The 16,379-nt window shown below is 38.8% G+C and overlaps 1 protein-coding gene across 5 annotated transcripts in view; it reads left to right on the top strand.

Moving 5' to 3' along the window:
* Positions 1-16,379, top strand: part of VPS50 (VPS50 subunit of EARP/GARPII complex) — a 174,964-nt gene that overhangs the window by 68,967 nt on the left and 89,618 nt on the right. For 4 of the 5 annotated variants that reach the window (XM_075922362.1, XM_006114479.4, XM_006114480.4 and 1 more), the window contains 3 exons: positions 3,806-3,941; positions 14,134-14,231; positions 15,632-15,726. In XM_075922362.1, coding sequence (XP_075778477.1) covers positions 3,806-3,941; positions 14,134-14,231; positions 15,632-15,726 — 329 coding nt within the window. Of the gene's footprint in view, positions 1-3,785; positions 3,942-14,133; positions 14,232-15,631; positions 15,727-16,379 lie in introns of those variants that run through there. The other variant, XR_012902050.1, reaches the window with a different exon arrangement.

Raw genomic sequence — 16,379 nt, 5'->3', positions numbered from 1 at the left:
TTTCAGAATTTAACTACCCTTTCTAGTTAGTTTTTTCATAATCTCTAACCTAAATATTCCTTGCTGCAGTATAAGCTATTTTTTATCCTACTTTCAGTGCATCTAGATAATTTATTGCAGTCCTTTTTATAAGAGACATATCTGAAGACTTCAATCCCATCTCCCCCCCCCCCCCCCCCCACCTCCCGGTCATCTTTTTTTCAAGACTGAGTGTGCCCAATTTTTTAACCTGTTAATGGGTCAGATTTTCTAAACCTTTTATCGTTTTAGTTGTTTTCCTCAAGATGTGGACAATTTGGAGAGTCCTGAAGTGTGATGGTCAGAAGTGAACACAGTTTTCCTGTTGGGACCTCACGCTGCCAAGTATAGTGAGACATGTACTTCTTGTCTTATATAAGACATTGTTAGTACACTCCACATTATTAGCCTTTTTTAAAAAAATGACTCACATCGTTAACTCATAATAACTTTGTGGTCCACCATAATCTCCAGATCCTTATCAGCAGTATTATCACTAGCCAGTTTTTCCTCATTTTGTAGCTGTTCATTTTATTTCTTTTTCTTCTTAAGTGTACTATGTTGGACTTGTCTTCATTAAATTTCATCTGGTTGAATTCAGACCAAAGCTCCAATTTGTTAAGGTCATTTAAAATTCTTATCTTGTACTCCAAAGTGTCCGTAACGTCTCCCAATTGGTGTCATATGTAGAACCTTACAAATCCATGGATATCTGCTTTATATCCACAGGAATCTGCCTCTGGACATAAATATCCATGGTTCTTTTTTGCAGATACAGATACAAATTTAATATTTAGAACCCTGCAAGTTTATGAACGGTTACTTTATATCTGCAGGTATCTGTGCATTTCAGTGCAGATATCTGCATCTCATTTTTGCGGATACAGATGTGGATGTGGATACAAATTTTGAAACCATACAGGATTCTAGTCATCTGCAGATTTCATAATCATTATCCCAGCTCTGATATCTAGCCATTAATGAAAATATTGAATAATACCAGACTATCAGAGGCAGCTAAGGGGGGAGAGCCAGGAGCTGGCTCTTCACATGTGCTGGTCCCCGCAGAACAGTCTGCTCTCCCCTGCTACCTCCCACAGATGCAGCTGTGTGAGAGCCATCTTAAACTCGGCTCCTGCCGCAGACCGGCCCCACCTGCCACCCAGCGCTGCTCCAGCAGCATGGAGCGGGGATGGGAGCTGCAAGATCACTGGCTGCTGGTTCCACCCCCAGAGGGAGCATTTTAGTAACCGTGTAATCACTAAAAATTGTTGCGGCTACATGATTACTAAAATAAATTACATCTAACATCCCTAATAGGTGCCCGATTTATATACCTTTTGTAATTCTGTTGACTTGATATGACATCTGTCCAGAATTATAATGATTAATAAAAAAGCTGAAAAGACTTTAATGATTAATGTGAGGTCTCAGGATACTTTCACCAGGGACATATATTAACTCTAAAGAATGATTCTCATGAGTATTTAATCATTGGCAGAGTATAAGTGAATATAAATGGCTTGAGCACTGAGTGCATTGCAACCAGGAATATTACTTAAGTGAAAGAGATAAGTGAACATGACTGAGTAGAAAATAAAAGCATGCTTCCATTTCAGATTGTAATTCTTTCTGATAAAGCTGAAAAAAGGGAAAGGCTTAAGTAACCTCCACATGCATTTATTAGTATATCTCTCCAGTTTAGTATTTGCTATTTGTCACATAATTCATATGAGGGGCCTGCAGCTTAGCAGGCCCAGGATGGATGTTTACATACCTACTGTACCCATCTTAGCATAGCCGGGGACCCTACAAGTGCAAACAGCAGCTGGGCTTTGTAAGCTTTAACCCATGCCTTGAGCTGGGAAACTACCAAGCAGTAAACAAGTTTGACCTTGGTCTCAGTGCTTAAGAGTGATAAGAATGGCATTGAGGCAGTACACACACACCCGTAAACAACTGTAGTATAAGTAGTGTAGGGAGTCCCGTGCTTTGAGAGTCTCACCAAGGACCTAGACCTTGGAGGGTGCCCTGGATTCCCCCAGCTGGTGCCACGTCCATTGCAGCCTGGTGTGAGGTGACAGGAACAGCACTTCCCGCAGACTGAAGAGATGTAAGCATTTCTAAGTGCCTGTTGCTCGCTTTTATGCATTGCTCTGCTTATGCTTATTGAAGTATTACTTTGCAGTAGCTGAGTAACCATCTGGCAGTATTAAGTCTGTAATAGTAGTGACGTAGTGAGATTAATAAACACAAGTATCCCTAATCGACTCTGTCTTGAAGTGAATCCATAATCCTGTTTGACTATGGCCCTGTGAGTTGACATTATTAAACTACAATTAATTTTCAAATGTGCATCTACTTTTCCTTCAAATTTCTGTGTTAAGCCACACATAATAGATTGGTAGATAATCAAAAGATGAGAGTCCCTTAAAATGAAACTGGTGCTAAAGTTTTAACCCTATGGAAAGGGTATATGGTCATTTAGATAGGTGTAGATTCCATTATTGTATGTTGGAAAAAGAATGACCAAGGCTTTGACACGTTGATTTTTACGCGATGTTTATCTGTATATGTTTGAAGCCTGGTAAAGGCATTGAACAAACTTCACTGAGAATTAAACATTAAATCTTAGGTATTGACAGAAGCTAATGAAGGAGTATAGTGACAACATAGTAAGTGTTGCAAAATAATGCTAGCTTTTGTCATAATCTAACCTTGTAGAAGTCTAGTTGGGGCAAAGAAATTGTGGAAAGGTATGAACTACTCACCAGAACTTGTCAGATAATTTCAGTGTTAATTTTAGGCCTAGCTGGGAACATTTAAACATGAGTTTATCATCATATATATTGCATGATTGCCGTGCTCTCCCTGCTTACCCTTACCAAATAGGGGCTGAATTTGAGGAGATGAACGTATTTGATTTTTTTTTGTTGCATAATCCTAGTTTAGACATAAGGATTGTATTCAATTAATGCTTTTTATGAGGTAGGTTGTCTATTCTTTAATGAAATCTTAAAACACAAATAGCAATCTTGGGGGGGGGGGGAATATTGCTTAGCCTTTAAGCTAGAAAATGTATACAGCACTTAGCACAACTGGGCTCCAACCAAGTTGGCCCCTAGGTGTTACATATCTGAATACTTTATTTACAGAGGAGTCAAGAGTTTTTAACCGAGATGGGAGCCACACTGTACTGGGCACTGTGCAAATGCAGACACACAAAATCTGCCTTGAGGGGTCTAACCATAAATAGACAAGACAAAAAGAGGCTGACAGAGAAAAGTAATCTGTTCAGCAAGGTCACCCAGTGGACCAATGACAGAGAAAGTAATCTGTCCAGCAAAATCACCCACTTGACCAATGGCAAAACCAGAGGCAGAGTCTAAATCTCCAGGTTGTTCTGTACCCTGGTCAAAAGACATTACTGCCTCCCTTTTTATTCTGACTATGCTAGAGATAAGATTAGGATAAATACATGTGTGATTTTTGGCCTTGGTCCAGTTTCTAATGAACCCATATATCAAAACCAGCATCTTAAGAAATTAACCCTTGTAAAGAGCCAAAGATTGTGTGGACGCTCAAAGATTGATGTATTCCCCTCTAAAACAGAAATGACCATATAAATCTTTAATAGCGCAACCAATATAAGACCTAAAGCAACTATCTCAAATGCTTTTATTGTTTAATGTTGGGTATCAAATGGCAGAAGAGATTTTTATTTTGTCTGTTCAGAAAATTGAGCTGAATTGTTGGTGTTCTCACAGGCCTCACTTCTTTTCTGTAGCATATTACATCAGACAGCTATATACCATGTCTTGCTGACCTCTGCAAAGCACTTTGGGAAGTCATGCTTAGTTACTATCGAATGATGGAATGGCATGAAAAACATGACAGAGATGAGGGAACTGCTTCATCTTCTGGTAAGATATGACTTTTTGAAGTAATTCTCTTGTATTTTGTTCAAAAATAAAATTTTACTTCTGTGGCTCTGACCCTCAAGCATCTTAAATGTTGTTGCTTGTTTTCCATGCAGTTACTATTTTACATATGTGTGTATGACACACACACATTAGAAGAAAAACATTAAATTGGAGGCAATAAATATTAAGATTCTTTCTTAAACTATTCTTTAAAACATCCAGACTTCAAGTAGAGTGTACCACTCCTTAAAAATGTCTAGCTTTTCTCTTTAACATTGTCCACTTGCATTTAGATTCATTATTAATTTGTGCTTCTTTGAATTTAGTATGGAGGGAAACAGGCTGGGGGAAAGGGGCCATCATTTTTTAAAGTGGGAGGGTTAAGCCTTAAGAGAGCAGAGGTGGTGGTAGAAAACAAGTGGTGTGAGGAGAGCCAGAGGATAGAGGAAAGAAGCTAGTAGGCCAGGCAGCTACTGCTGTGCTGCTCAGATAGGGACACTCAGCTGATCACATTTCGCAGTTTCCAACCCATGTAAGTTGGAACCTGTGGGATCAGCTGACTGTCCCCAGCCCCCAGATAGATAGCACAGGGATCCCTGTTCCTAGCACATTGCCTGGGTGAAGACCCCAAAATCAGTGCTACTGCATCCTCCCTGACTTGTAGCTGATGCCAACAAAATGCGAGTGGCTCAGGGCCCCAACGCCTCTGTCCTCTCTGCTGCTGGCTGCTCTGTGCCAAGGCTTCATGCTTCCTGACCCCAAGGGAGCATGAAGTGGCCATGGACCCACCCTCAGGATCCTTCCCATGAGGGGTGTGTGGGTGTGTGGAGAGAGGAGCTCTCGGCCCATGGCAAGCTGAGAGAGGACCAAAACTAGTGGGGTGGAGGGAGGAGAGCAGGAGAAGCCCTGAGTCAGCCAGCCAGAAGCAAAGGTGAGGGGCAGATAGCTGAGAGGAGAGCCTGCACTGCAGCCACTGGGCTACAGCAGAAGTGGGAGGTAGCCAGCTGGACAGGTGGGCTCCCTGGTGGGCATGAGCCTGAGGCAATCACAACTTTTGGCTCCATTGTCAATCCAGTATTGTCACTGTGATGTAAAAGAGTAGCTGATTAGCCTATATCAGAGGCAGCAAGGGGGGCTGGCTTAAAAGCTCCCCCCCCCCCCAGCACCATCTCTGCAATGTCGCCCCTTGCAGCCCCCATGCTGCCTCCTCTGTCAGAGGCAGCGGTGCGGGGTGGGGAGCAGAGGCTGCTGCTGCCTGGGCAGGCAGCCAGCTCAGTCCCAGCTTGCGCCGGGACCAAACCCCACTCCAGATCTGCAATTTAAAAGGCAGTAGGAGCCTGACAGCCTGTCCCCTACTCTGCCCCCACATAGCGCCTACTGTGTTAAAAATTGCAGAGACAAGTGGGGTGTGGTCCCAGCATGAGCCACGACTGAACTGGCTGCCTTCCCCTATTGACTCATTGAGTAGTCAATAAAACTTCTGTCGACTACTCATTTAGTAAAATAACCTCATTTAAACATCCCTAATTGTCACTCAATCTGACTTTTGCACTTCTATGCCAATTTGAAGGCCTGGAAATGTCACCCTACTGCATGTAACACTACTTCATTTGGAGAAGTGGTGTTTTGCCCACAAAAGCTCATGATATTATATGCATATTTTTGTTAGTCTGCAAAGTGCCACAGGACTACTTGTTTTTAAAAGTTGTTTTTAAAGTTACAGACTAACATGGCTGCCCCTCTGATGCTTCATTCCGTGAACTCCAAAAATCTTTGTTTTAAAAGCACCTGATCCATGACACATTATGACTACAATGTCATGTAGTCTTGAGTAGTCTCTGTTGTCCTGTACTCTCCTTTAAAGTATTCCAAGTGCATGAACCTTGGTTTGTCTGGCGCAGCTCTTCTAGACATATATTGTGCTGTACGTAACTTGAATTGATGAGGAAATCTAAAGGCAAACATTATCTACATTCCTGTAAGCCAAGATACTTGGATGTGGCAGTAGTCACAGGTTGAAATCCATTCCATTAACTTCAAAAGGAGAGGATTTCACCCATAGTCTTTACATCTGCAGACCAATAGAAACAATAGCTTCCATTTCTGTCAGGTATTTCTGGCAATGCTGTTAGAGATATTTCTCCTTCTATGATAATAAAAAGCATGATGTGTGTAAAACAAGTAAAAATATTTTTATTCTTTACACTGAACTGGGAAGAAAGAATAAAATTGCAGGAGAGAAACAGGAGAAAATGGACTAATCTTATCGTTCTCTGTTCACTTTGATATCCACCACTGCTTTTGAGTATATAATTTTTAAAGTCAGATATACCCACGGTACTAGGAATTAAAATTAATTATGTTTACACTTATTGTGGTTACCTCCTTACTTCAGCATTGAAAGCATAAAAGTATTTTTTCCTCTAAGGGCCTTTAATATAGTGTTTAGTATTTTTTAAATTAATGTGCGCTAATTTATTAAAAGTATTATTCCAAATTAAAGTTTTCTCAGTATGACTAAATTAAAATTCAAATATTTCATTTAGTGTGCACTTTAAGGGGAAAGAGTCTTTATTAATCCCCTTTTCCATTCCATTTTACATTATCAGCAGTACTTATAAATATTAAAAACATCATCATATTTTGTTTTTAAGCTATTTTGGAGGTGGATTCTTTTATAAAAATTTCACTGTCCTTTATGCATATATAATAATTCAGATGTCATAAACAAGTGTATACCACAGCACTGTTGTAATAGCCCATTTTTTTTTATAATCCTTATATCATTTGTATAATAGGCCATTCCTATTCGTATGGTTGGTTTTGGTGCTGTTTAAAACTTTGAATTAAGCAATATTCTCTGATACTGCAAAATGGCTTTTAAATGAACTGTTAGATTACTTAGAGACATTCTGTTCAGTCATTGCATTTTAAATTCACTGTTGAAGTGTTTATATATTTACAGCACCAGTAATACTCTAGATCCTATGGTGCACAAATAGTAAGTTTGGCAATTCCTGTAGCTAGTCCCTTCAGTGTGACATAATTAAAAGTGAGCCATGTTTAAAAAAGTCTGAGGGGTAGCCAAGTTAATCTCTAAGGTGCCACAGGACTGCTAGTTGTTTTTTAAAGTTACAGACTAACAAATATATCATGAGCTTTTGTGGGTAAAATCCACTTTGTAGTGGGTTTTAGCCACAAAAGCCATGATATATTTGTTAGTCTCTACACAGCAGAGCTAAACTCAAAATAAACCACACAACTTGAGCTATGCTAATTGCGCATCTTAAGTCAAAATAGCTTATTTCGAATTTGGGCACGTCTACACAGCACTTCTTTCGAAATAGAGCACTCTTCCATCGATTTTTCTTTAATCCTTGTAAAATGAGGGTTACAGGAGTTGAGGTAAGAAGTCCTCCAGCTAGGCATTATTTTGATATTATGTCAAAATAACTGCTTGTGTGTAGATGCACTCGCTATTATTTCAAAAGAACATCAGTTATTCCAAAATAATAGTGCTGTATAGATATACCCAAAGGTGCCACAGGACTGTTTATGATTAAGAAAGAATAGCGAATCAGCTTTTAAAAAAATCTTCTGTAGCAAGGGAATTGATAAGTCTAATCTTTGAAAGAAAATAAATTTCATGATAATGGACAGTGATTATCAATTCTGCATGAGAGAGTCTGTTTTCTTAATTTATTTAAAGGCTATATTTAATGGCTGTGATACATTTTATAGCTGAAGTGTAAAGGTCAAGAACATACTGTTTGTAGAGCAGGAGGACACAGTAGAGGGAGCTGTAGGATAGTTTACCATAGTTAGTACATTATAGTGTTCTGAATAGTGAAATCCAATAGACTGAAACAGTTGAATGAGCATTATAACTTGTGTATGTATAGCTGGATCTCATCAGACTGAGGCATGAACTTAAGGCTGTCCCTAGATCCTTCCATTATTGTATTTTTTATTTTCAGTAGTGTTCACAAAGTATGTCCAATAAATCAAGTGTCTCTTGCTCATGGTGTATAACTCCAAGAGTAAGAATGAGAAGCAGTGGATTCAGAAGATAGTAATTACAAAGCTCTTTCCATTTTTGTAGACTCCCGCTTGTCCAAAGGATTCTTACGTGGATAGTAGACATAATGTATTTCATCGTGGCTCATAAATCCTTAAGCTTGTGAAAATGAATTGTGCTTGCATAACTTTGAAATGTAATTGTGAATACTCATTTCTTTCGATTTGTGAAAAATTAAAGATATCTTTATTACCAGTCAGTTTTTGTAAATTCACATGGATTATAAATTAATGTTAAATCATAAATTTGACAAAATTAGATATTTTCATCCCAGAAAAGTGTAGATTGGTCTTCATTCAAAAATGTTTTAATACTGTTGCACACTACAGATTGAATAGACATGATTATTTTTGTCTGATATTTAATATTTCATACTATTTTCAAAAATAAACACATTTAAAGTTGACTCTCAAATAAGGAAAGAGGGGGAAATAGACGTGTGCTTTTTCAGCTTCTTCATGATTTACAAAGATGACCAGAAAGAAATTCTGATTATTTTTTCTAAGGTTTTGTTGGAGGAGGAGTTAGATGCTCACTGTGAGTTTTTCCAGCATGTAGTTGGAAGAGTAGGGATTGTGGAATCTTAACCAAGTGTTTTTTTTGTTTATAGGTCATGGCAATTAAAATAGTTATTTATTTTTAAAAAGCATATTTAAATTGCAGTCCATTCATGGCAGAGATTCTCTGTTTGCACATTAACATAATTTATTGCTATTATTTCCATCATGGTAGTACCTGAAGGTCTCAGTCAGCAATCCATTTGTGCTGGGCATTTTACAAATATATATAGTGACAATCCTGCATTGGCTTTTTAGAACTATCATCAGATACAGGCAGTCCCCGGGTTACATGGATCCGACTTACATCGGATCCCTACTTACAAACGGGGTGAGGCAACCCCGCACTAGCTGCTTCCCCCCAGCAGACCAGGGAGACGCGAAGCTAGCGCCCCCTCCCAGCAGACCAGGGAGACGCGGAGCAGCTTTTCTCAGCAGACACCTCAGCTTGAGAATAAAGGACTGAGGGAAGTGAGGTGTGGGAGAATAAAACTGAGTTCTGGAGAAATGTTTGGCTAGAATTTCCCCTACAATATGTACCAGTTCCGACTTACATACAAATTCAACTTAAGAACAAACCTACAGTCCCTATCTTGTACGTAACTCGGGGACTGCCTGTACATACTTACATTGTAAAACAATTTTTACAAATGACACAAAAATCTTGAAACTAAAACCATCAGAACTTTTAGCACAATATATGATGCTGGCTCCTCCAGGCAGAGAGCTTGCAATACCAAATACCTAATAAACTTTTGGTGAATTTCTGCTTTCAAATGTACCTGCATAGTTAGGATCTTTATTAGATGTTTACTACAATAGCTTTTGTGACTGTGGAAGTTTTAACAGATTGTTTCAGAAGGAACAAAACTATCAACAGTGGAAGGCACCAATCCTGTAATGTTTACACATATGTTTCACATAATGTATTGTTATGGAAAGTTAATCGTGTGAATAAGCCTTTGGAGGATTGGAACCTATCATACAATCATAGAAGATTAGGGTTGGAAGAGACCTCAGGATGTGATCTAGTCCAGCCCCTTGCTCAAAGCAAGACCAAGCCCAGCTAAATCATCCCAGCCTGGGCTTTGTCAAGCCGGACCTTAAAAACCTCTAAGGATGGAGTCAGGGCTGATCCCCACTTTGGCACTCAAAGTGCATAAAGGGGGGGGGGGCGCGCAAAGACCTTAAATACCTTTGCCTCTAGGCTCTACTTCTAAAAACTCCCAGGTCACAGATGCCCTGGCTCTGAGAAAAAACAAAAGCTACCACCAACAAGCGATTTACCCTAGAAAACGGGGAACACTTGAATTCCTCCCACAGGGGTACCCCAAGCTCTTTTGCCCTAAAGAGCTTGAAAAAAAGAGAGAGCCATGCTAACCACCCAGACTCAGGAAGGCAAATACACACAAAGACCTGTTACTTTCCAGGACGCACAAATCAAATCACCTTAAAGTGATTTTTATTAACAAAACAAAAGATATATTTGATAAAGCATACTGGGTTGCTAGATGTTACAGAGCACCTAGGAAAGAACAAATCAAAACACAAAGAACCATAGTCCTTTGGGCAGCAATTTATCGGTGCATGGAGAGAGGGAAAGGCATGGATTCACACAGAAAAGTTTTATCCAAACAACCCAAAATAAAGAAAAATGCCCTAATAGCGACTAAATACACCTTTTCCTTTATTTACTTATGATCCCTTCCTTGTTCAGTCCACTTCAATGCCCTGAATTCCTTGGAGGCATGGTAATCCTGCTTGGGTTTAAATCATTCTGTGTGTCAACTCCTGGCTTAATTTCCCCACTAAAAGAAAGCAGGGAAGGTATCATATACAATTCAGATTTCAGCACCATATCCCCATTGGTTCTTCTGGCACCTGCCAACGCCCTTGCCAGCTACCTGAGTTTAACCCTTGGTCACTGGGAGCTGGCCAGCATTCCTATCCATCACAACCATCTCCGTAGACAAACCCATTCTAGTGTATCACCAGTCTCCTAGTGAAGTACTTTTTCCTGATATCCAAACTTAGACCTCCTACACTGAAACTTGAGACCATTGCTACTTGTCCTGTCATCTGCCACCATTGAGAACAGTATAGCTCCTTCCTCTTTAGAATCCCCCTTCAGTTAGTTGAAGGCTGCTATCTAATTCCTCCTTAATCTTCAGAAGATTAAATAAGCCAAGTCCCCATAACCAAGCCCCCATTAATGCTCATAAATCATTTGTCCTCATCCCTTCTTTGTAGGGGAGGACTCAAAACTGTACATAGTACTTCAGATGTGGCTTCATACTCCATGCTGAATAGAGGGGAATAATCACCTGGCAGTGCTCATACTCATGGATCCCAATATGCTGTTGGCCTTTTTGGAAACAAGGACACACTGTTGACTTGTATTCAGCTTCTCATCCACTATAATCCCCAAGTTCTTTTATGCAGAACTGCCACTTAGCCTGTCAGTCCCCAACCTGTAGTAGTGCATGGGATTCTTCAGTCCTAAGTGTAGGACTCTGCACTTGTCCTCATTGAACCTCATTAGATTTCTTTTGGCCCAATTCTCCAATTTGTCTAGGTCACTCTGGACCCTATCCGTATCCGACAGCTTATTTACCTCTTCTTCAGCATAGTGTCATCCACAAACTTCTAAGCTTCCTTTTTTGCTTTTAAGCAGTGCATCACATCTGGAAACAAAAATAGAATAAACAAGATTACAGTAAAGAGTTGAAAAACAGCTTCCAAAATTCAATCTTGAACTTTATCAGAAAAAAGCTTTTGGGCTTGCCATAAAATATTACATAAAATTTCTTGAAGCATTGATTTAGCTATTTGGAAATATTAAGTTATTGTTTTCAGTTTTAAATTTTCCTAATTTTACAAACAAATTTTGATAAGCTTAGTTAACATCTTTAATAAGCATAATAAATTGATTGGAAAAGCAAAAAGTGAGTCACTTAAAATGTGAATTAAATCACATACCATTCTGCTCTTCAAAACATTGAGATATAACATACCGTATAAATTCCTACATGATTACTGTGCAAGATCTGTTTCTTATCCAGCAAAAGTGGAGGAAGTTTCAATGTATGAATCTACATGAAAATGATTTGACTCATACCTATCTAGCAAGGAGTCAACAAAAATCTCCTTTTTAGTCCCATGACTGGAAGTAAAACTTAACTAAATTATTTAGTTTAAAAGTAGAAATTTTTGTGGGAAACTGGAGACTTTATATACCTAAATCAGCTATTTAGAAAAATAGATCTCCAGATTAGGGATGTTAAATTTCAATTAATTAGCTAGTCGAGTGGTCGATGGGTTTGGGGTGGGGAGCTCGCTTATCCCCACTGCGCCTCTGCCTTTTAAATGTAGTAAGCGCCACCTGCGGTGCTTACTACATTTAAAAGGCAGAGACGTAGTGGGGAACCCAGAGCGAGCAGAGACACAGGCAGTCCCTGTTGACACCTGGTACCAACTGCTGCGCCTCTGCCTTTTTAAATGTAGCAAGATCCCCTGCTTCAGTCCCTGCTCACACCATTTTCCCTGCTCTGCCTCCCCTCCCCCTCCCCGTGGAGACGATGCTGGGGGGGGGGGGGAATTGGCTCCTTCCCCTTCCCCCATTGCTACCTCTGTATCTGATACAGAGGCAGCAAGCTGGGGGAAGGGGTGACTAGTCGAGTAGTGGCTTGAATACCCAAAAGTCTAGGCTTATCGGGTAGTCGACTAATCACTTCCATCCTTACCTCAGATACCCATGAATTTTACTTTCACCTTAAATCATGCTGTCTATTTCAAATCCCATAACACAAAATGCTTTGATGTTACTTTTAGAATTTTTTTAATATAATATTTAAACACACAATGGAGGTGATTTCAAATTCATATAGCTGCATGTGAAAAATAGGTCTCCATAATATTGAATAAAAGTCAGAAAGCCAGATTCATCTAGCCTACTGGAGCTCAAAACAAGAGCCTTAGAAACTTCTTGTAAAAAATGCATAACAATGTCACTGCAGATGGCAAACTGGAGCCAATGAGATCTGCGAGGATCTGTGGCTGCAGAGCCGGTAAATAAAAAAACCCACTGAGGGATCTGTGGACCACTTTGAGAAACACTGCTCTATGTGTACTTGATATCTGTTCTTTCTCAATTCACCCACCCATCCGTTCCTTCATGTTTGGCAACACTAATGACCAATATTTCAGCCTAAGCCAAGCATTGTTGGCATACTTGTAAATATATCAAAGACAAGTTGCCCTATAATTCAGGCATGGTTTGTCTCTGTAGAATTGTCACCGCAGAGTAGGTCACAGTAACTTCTAAGAGCATGTAATGACTGCAGCATCTATTTACAGTGCTCTGACAATTCAGGAAAAAAAATGCGTCAGTGTAGTATGTATCTAGCAGAGTGCTTCATTTTTCATGTTTATATCTTGGCTGAATTTTGCATGGTAAATCACTTATCTCAAGCAGGTCCATTTGTCACTCAGAATTGCTACCTTCATGAGAACAATATGAATTTGGTTGACATGAGTATTAAACTTTAGCTTATATATCTATAGAGACTAAGGAGATAGTTTTATCATGACATTGTTTAAGGCACTTCTTTTTCTTAGAAAAAAGTTGCAGAATGATTAGTGGGAGGTCAAAATGGGAAAAAATGTATTTTTTCACTAGCAAATTTACCTGGCATTGCTTGGATCCTTACCTCAAGTTTCCTTTTTCTTTTAAATAAAAAGAAAATGCACATGCTTTGTTAAAATGATTGTTTTTCAAAAATACAGTGCTATTTTTATGAAGGTAATTTTTATTTCAGATTTCTTAAAGGGATAGTTAAAATTTTTCCATTTAATTTTTTTGTAATTTTTTAAAAAATAGGAATTCCATCAAGTGTTTTTTTTTCCCCTTCATCCCCATAAACGCTTATCATTCACTAGTTTTTAACAAAAAAGGGTTATAGTCAGTTTTATTTCCAGTAATATTTATATCTAGTTTTCAAATCTTAAGCATAGATTTAACTGTGCCAAAACAGAACACTACTCCACATTTCTCTGTTTTATCTATTTTCTTTAAGAGAAGCAGTCCTCTTCCAGGTTTATCTTATTTTTACGGCTCATCTTGGTTAAGTCCAAGGGTGAAAATATCTTAAATTTCTTGCAGGTACTGTTGTATACCACCCTCAGGGAAGGAGGTTGGATGGGGGTTGTTATACAAGAGTACCTGTAAGAAATTTAAGTGTGGGGTGGAGTAGAGCACGGCTGATGTGTAGTTTAGACTGACGCTCCCACCCATTTGAAACATGAATGGCAATTAGCTTTTATCTTAATTTGATTTTATGGAATGGGATTGTATGTTTTCTTAGTCAGACACTATCTGCAATAGTGTGTGATTTATTTTTTAAAAGGTTTTGCTTTCCCTGCAGACTTTTCAACTGCAGATTAATAAAGCTATTATCTATTATTCACCCTATTGGTCAACTTAGAGATCGTAGGTTCATTAAGAATGGAAGTATGTTTCAAGATTATTGGAACTACCCATAGTATCTTCCAATTTCAGTTTCAGATGGCAGCAATGTGATTGGAGCCGAGGAGACCAATTTTGACCGTGGCTATGTACAAAAGAAATTAGAACATGGACTTTCTCGAATATGGCAGGTTTGTTTTGGGTTGTCTAAACATACTGTTTTCCAGATGCAAAGGATAAATCTTACATGGTGATCTTTGTTAGAAATGAAACTACTGTAGATAAATAGAAATTAAAACACTTTAAGGAATTGTAGAATGAGAAGGCTGCTTCAGTCTCCAGACCTAGCCAGTTCTTAATTTGGAATGCCTACAAGAGTAATCCTGCTGATTTTTGTGGTAGGAGACTATCAAGTAATATCTAATAGGCTAAAGCAATTTAGGATTGCTCGGTTTTAGTCTGCAGTTTTACAGCCATAGCACTGGCCAGATGAAAAGAAGAGAATGTATATACACGTGGACAACCAAAATAACAACAACAAAACCCAAGCAAAAAACAGAACATTCTAAGTAGACTAAAAGTCTGTGTTAGGCATCAGAAGATCAAGTAAAGTATTTCAACTAATACTGCCAAGCCTCACGAGGGTTTAAAACAATGGATAATCTTTTCTACCAGCTATGCTGAGATCCAGTGGTATGAATTCAGGATAGTATGTATGTTTTAATTCAGAATGTTTTGCATTTACTTTAAACCAAGACTTTTGATATTAAGCACATATTCTTTATATTTGTGAGTATCCGTGTATGCTTTTGGAGGCATATATTTGAACAGATTAATAGAACTTTTTATGAGTCCCCATCATCATGTGGAAGACAAGTACCCTACAGTGGTATGGCTTGTGTTAAAGAGTAATAATCTTTAGTGCACCAGTAACAAGATGAGCGGTTTTGTTTGTTTTTAAGATATCCAAAGCTGTTCATAGTCGAGTTAAGTATAGCATTTTTGCAGCTTTGCCCTTCTTAGTATAAGCTGGAAATACAAGGCTGCGGGTTTTCATCAGTAAGCTTTGGGGAGAGCCAGAAATCTTGTGATTCTGACTGTTTTTGTGACATTTGTAACTTGATTATTGCCCAAAGATTTTTAATAAGCACCCAAAATTTTGGTTGAAAAGCTCTGAACCTTGTGAGATTACCATAGAATGGCAATGATCCAAGTTATTCTTTAAAGTCCGTATCAGAAACTATCTTAGCATCTCAAGTTGTTTTGGATTGACACTGCATTATTCAAAGTTGAAAGAAACAATTTTTGATTAGTGAACTAATCAGATATAATGTGAAAGCCAATAAAAGATCACACATGCTAAAGAAAATGGTTAACAAGCCTTATTTCTCTAGAGGACTGCCCTAAACCACAGTTGAGAGGGAACAGACATATGAAAAAATCAACAAAAATGCTAGTGAACCATACTTTTAACCTACTGCCATTAATTTTTAACTCTGGAGTAGTCACTGCTACTTCTATGAAAACTCACAATATGCACACAAATGTAGTAAGTATTTAATACTAACTTTGATATGTTTGTGTTTTATAGGATGTGCAGCTGAAAGTGAAAACATATCTGCTCGGAACAGACATGTCTAACTTCAAATATGATGACTTTATCTTTGTACTAGATATCATTAGCAGGTATGTTGATGGGATCATAAGACCATTTGCTTCATCTGGATGACTGGCATGAGTTAACAAAAGATAACATGATAAATTAACATAATTGGACTATATCCTGCCCCCAATTTCCATCCACTTCACAGTGCTCTGGTGATGCAAAGAGTATGTGTGATTCCTTAATGGGACACCCAAGGGAGTCCCTGGATTTGAGGAAATTCATGACTGTTGTTGATTTTTAGCTACATGCTCCTCTGAGCCACTCTGAAGATGATGTGGATGTGATGGAAAGGGAGCTGTAGTACTCTTATGAGCCTTGGATAAAAAGTCATTTGAGAACCATTTTGATATCTTAGTGGCTTCAAGATTAAGGGTGTAAATATTGCTTAGATTCACATTTCTGTCCCCATACACCCTTTAAATTGTGTGTGAGTACTACTTGGGTGGGCTTAGGAATCTGCCTGGCTGTTCATATCCATTCTCTGCAGTGGTGACATTATAGAATCATAGAACTGGAGGGGACCTTGAGAGGTCATCGAGTCCAGTCCCTGCCCTCATGGCAGGACCAATCACTGTCTAGACTACAGTCGTGGTCCCTCTAAAATTCTTCTTAGTGTTCCTCAAACCAGGAGCCAAATGTGTGAGGAGTTGGGCATATCTTGCTTTTGGTCCTG

This window comes from Pelodiscus sinensis, chromosome 2 (assembly GCF_049634645.1).
Source record: "Pelodiscus sinensis isolate JC-2024 chromosome 2, ASM4963464v1, whole genome shotgun sequence".
In the NCBI taxonomy this organism is placed as follows: Eukaryota; Metazoa; Chordata; order Testudines; family Trionychidae; genus Pelodiscus; species Pelodiscus sinensis.
The sequence above is the reverse complement of the archived record's forward strand: the minus strand, read 5'-3'. Positions and strand labels throughout refer to the sequence as shown.